At 28.4% G+C, this 3,173-nt stretch overlaps 1 protein-coding gene across 1 annotated transcript; it reads right to left on the minus strand.

The window, feature by feature from the left end:
* On the minus strand, positions 1 to 438 carry LOC107628617 (uncharacterized). The gene has a single exon (XM_016331245.3). The coding sequence runs from the start codon at positions 436 to 438 to the stop codon at positions 1 to 3; it is 438 nt and encodes a 145-aa protein (XP_016186731.1).
* Positions 439 to 3,173: the final 2,735 nt, after the last annotated feature.

Here is a 3,173-nt window from a genome sequence, read left to right on the forward strand (position 1 = left end):
TTAATGGTGAAACTTGAATTGAAATTGTGGTTTTGTTTTGCCATGCAACAATGCTCCAATATCCCCCAAAAATGGTAACCTAAGATATTCCTCCAATGAAAAAGACTCAGAAATAACAACATTATAATTATTACTACTAATATTTTTACTCTTGTTACAAGCTGGAATTGCACTAGAAATATCTGAAATTGGCATCAAGCAATTCGCCAAGAGTGCATTCTTTTTCCCTGTGGAATAATTAGAATTAGTAGTATTACTTGTAGTGGCAGTATTGTAATAATGTGGTTTTGATGGTGATGATGAAATGCAATTCACTAATTCAAGATCAATCTCAAATAGGTCTTCATCATCATCATCATCTTCCATAATCAAGAAATCATCATGACTATGATCTTGGGGAACCATCACTTCTCTTCTCTTAATAGTAGTCATCACCATGGTACGTTATATTATGTTATTATTGTATGTCACAAACAAGAATTGGAATTATATTTATAGTGAGAATTTATGGTGGTGGATGTGGCAAGTAGAACGCTCTCCAACAAATCTGAAAAGGGTTGAAATTGATTAATTTCGGACCAGCAACTCCTCTTAATTAATTAATAATTGGAATTTAGAGCTGCTCCAACATAAAATTCAACGCTCGTGTTGCTGACATATGTGACAAATATTTGTTCCCTAATGGCAAATCCATAAACGTGTGAGAATACACATAGATGATTTTTTCTGCTTAGTTATCCATTTTAAGGGGAAAAAAAATCAAAACCATAAGTATCTTTTGTATTGAGTGAGATTGGAATCCATGACTTTGTTTAAGGAGAACTAATAGCATATTTGATGAGCACATGAAATTTTAGGAACTATATATTTTAACCATTGTAATAATATAAAGTCTGTTGAAAAGGATAACTAAATATATCTTATAAAGATGTCATTATTACAAAAATCATTGTTAGTGATAATTTATATTTTTTATCAACATAAAAATAAGTGTTAATATATTTACTGATAATTAGACATTAATTGTATTATATTTTATTATTAAAATATTTTAGGAACAATTATATAATTGCTGGTAAAAATATTTTTAGTGACTGCAAAAAGCATATAACTGTCATTATAACATATAGTATTAACGACACATATATAATTTTCGCAGAAATATAAGTTAGATAAGACATATAGTGACTATTAGTGACTATTATGTTATTGTCACTAAAAATAATTTTTATTATAGTCACTACTTCTCTCTTATGAATATATTTTGATGGGTCAAAATATAGAATTTACTACCATCCTTACTATAAAAAACAAAGTCGTGAGGCATAATATTGTCATTTTTATTTTCATAATATCATTTTTATTTTTAACATATTCATAAAAAAATATAACAAAAAATATCATGCATTTTGTGACATTATAGAAAATAAAAGTGATAAAATCTCCGTATAAAATATAATGAGAAGCATGCAGTTGATTCAGTTTCACCAAAATCATAACATGAAGTCAAACTTAGAGCTACCTACCTCAACAGAACACTAAATTGTTGCCATATATACTTATAAAGCTAACTAGTTAAGTAACATAATATTTAGAGTGGCGAACTACTTTCCTTCTGAAAGCGTACATGACTTAGAAATCCTAAGATTAATTAATAAAGAATTAAAAAAAAAATCCAACAAGAAGTTGGTATATGGTTAGAATAAGAGCAATTTTTTTTTCTTTTTATTTTTTTGGCTGGAAGATCAAAACATTTATATGTTTTATATATTGAAGCACAAGAAATGTATTGAGCATTGTGGGATCAAACCCATCATTGGTATATACATGTTTTTTTGGGCCCTTTTTAATTAAGAGTTTGGAAACTGAAAAAAGAAAAGCCTAAATGACCTCTAAGAGGTAAATTAGTTCACTTCCAAATTTTCTTGAATTAATAGGTTTCATAAAAACCAACTTGGGTTGGTCGAGTGGTCAGCTCACTCGTCCACTTAAGCAAGTGTCGGGGATTCGAATCTTGCCTTGTACATACAACAACCCATTGGCCAGCAGCAGACCCTTAAATGGAGTTCAGATCCGCGACGAATTAATCCTTAACCTGTCGAGTTGAGGGATACCGTGGGAAACAAAAAAAAATAATAGGTTTCCATAAAAAAGAGAGATAAAAAAAATTGAGCATTAACAAATTAATAAGAGATATGTCTTTTTATCATTGTCAATCAAAAACTAAATTTATATCATTGGTTAAAAGGAATGATGATTATCTATTACAATAACTAACTATATCTATGGTTAGAAGCAAAGCAATATCCTTTTTTTTTTTTTTTTTTGGGTCAGGGAAGCAAAGCAATATCTAAATATGAACATTTGTTTTTTCTTGTATCTATTTTGGGCCGAGGTCTTCCTTCATTGTCAATAACTTCCATTTAAAAAGGTTAGATCAACAAGCCCAACCCCCAAAAATATCTAAGCCCACATTATATTTGGGCCGACCTTATTAATTACTCTTGTTAATTTAACCATAAAATAATGCAAGCCCAAAAAAAAACAATGAAATACTAATTATATGGGTTTAGCTAATATGTATTCTAAAAACACAAAATAAGTTTATTATTAGTAAAAAATTTTAAATATTTTTTATTTAATGAATAAAAAATAAATATATTAAAAATGTAAATTTTGTATACTTTTAATAGAAACCTTCTTAATTTGTAAATTTAACATATGCTCTGATAAACCCAAAATATATTTCAGCATTAACTACTTTGTAGAAATCATTCAATTTTTAGAGTTGGTGTGCATACAACAGATTTTATGATGGCCAGTTCAGAACTTAGATTAATTAGTGGATAATTTTTTGTTTAAGAGTTTATTACTAACCATTGATTACTTTATACATATGATAAGATTCGAATTTTTAATATTTATTTAAATATATTAATGAGTTAATTACTCAACAAACTCAAATTGATTTATTGATGTTCCATTTAGACAAGAGAACAAAGGGGTCCCCATTAAACCTTTTTGAGTCACGAGACTCACAGTCCATACCCTACTAGTGAACAAACCAACGAGCAAAACACCATCATGTCATTATGTAGAGAAGCCAATATATATTCATATATACTTGTACCATTATTTTATCATGTGACACAACCAAGCGCAAAAAATTAGAA

The sequence above is a fragment of the Arachis ipaensis genome, chromosome B2 (genome assembly GCF_059453495.1).
Source record: "Arachis ipaensis isolate K30076 ecotype BB chromosome B2, ASM5945349v1, whole genome shotgun sequence".
Classification (NCBI taxonomy): domain Eukaryota; kingdom Viridiplantae; phylum Streptophyta; class Magnoliopsida; order Fabales; family Fabaceae; genus Arachis; species Arachis ipaensis.

Bases quoted from the DNA above. Each gene is read 5' to 3' on its own strand.
- LOC107628617 (XM_016331245.3), bottom strand. From the start codon at position 438: ATGGTGATGACTACTATTAAGAGAAGAGAAGTGATGGTTCCCCAAGAT.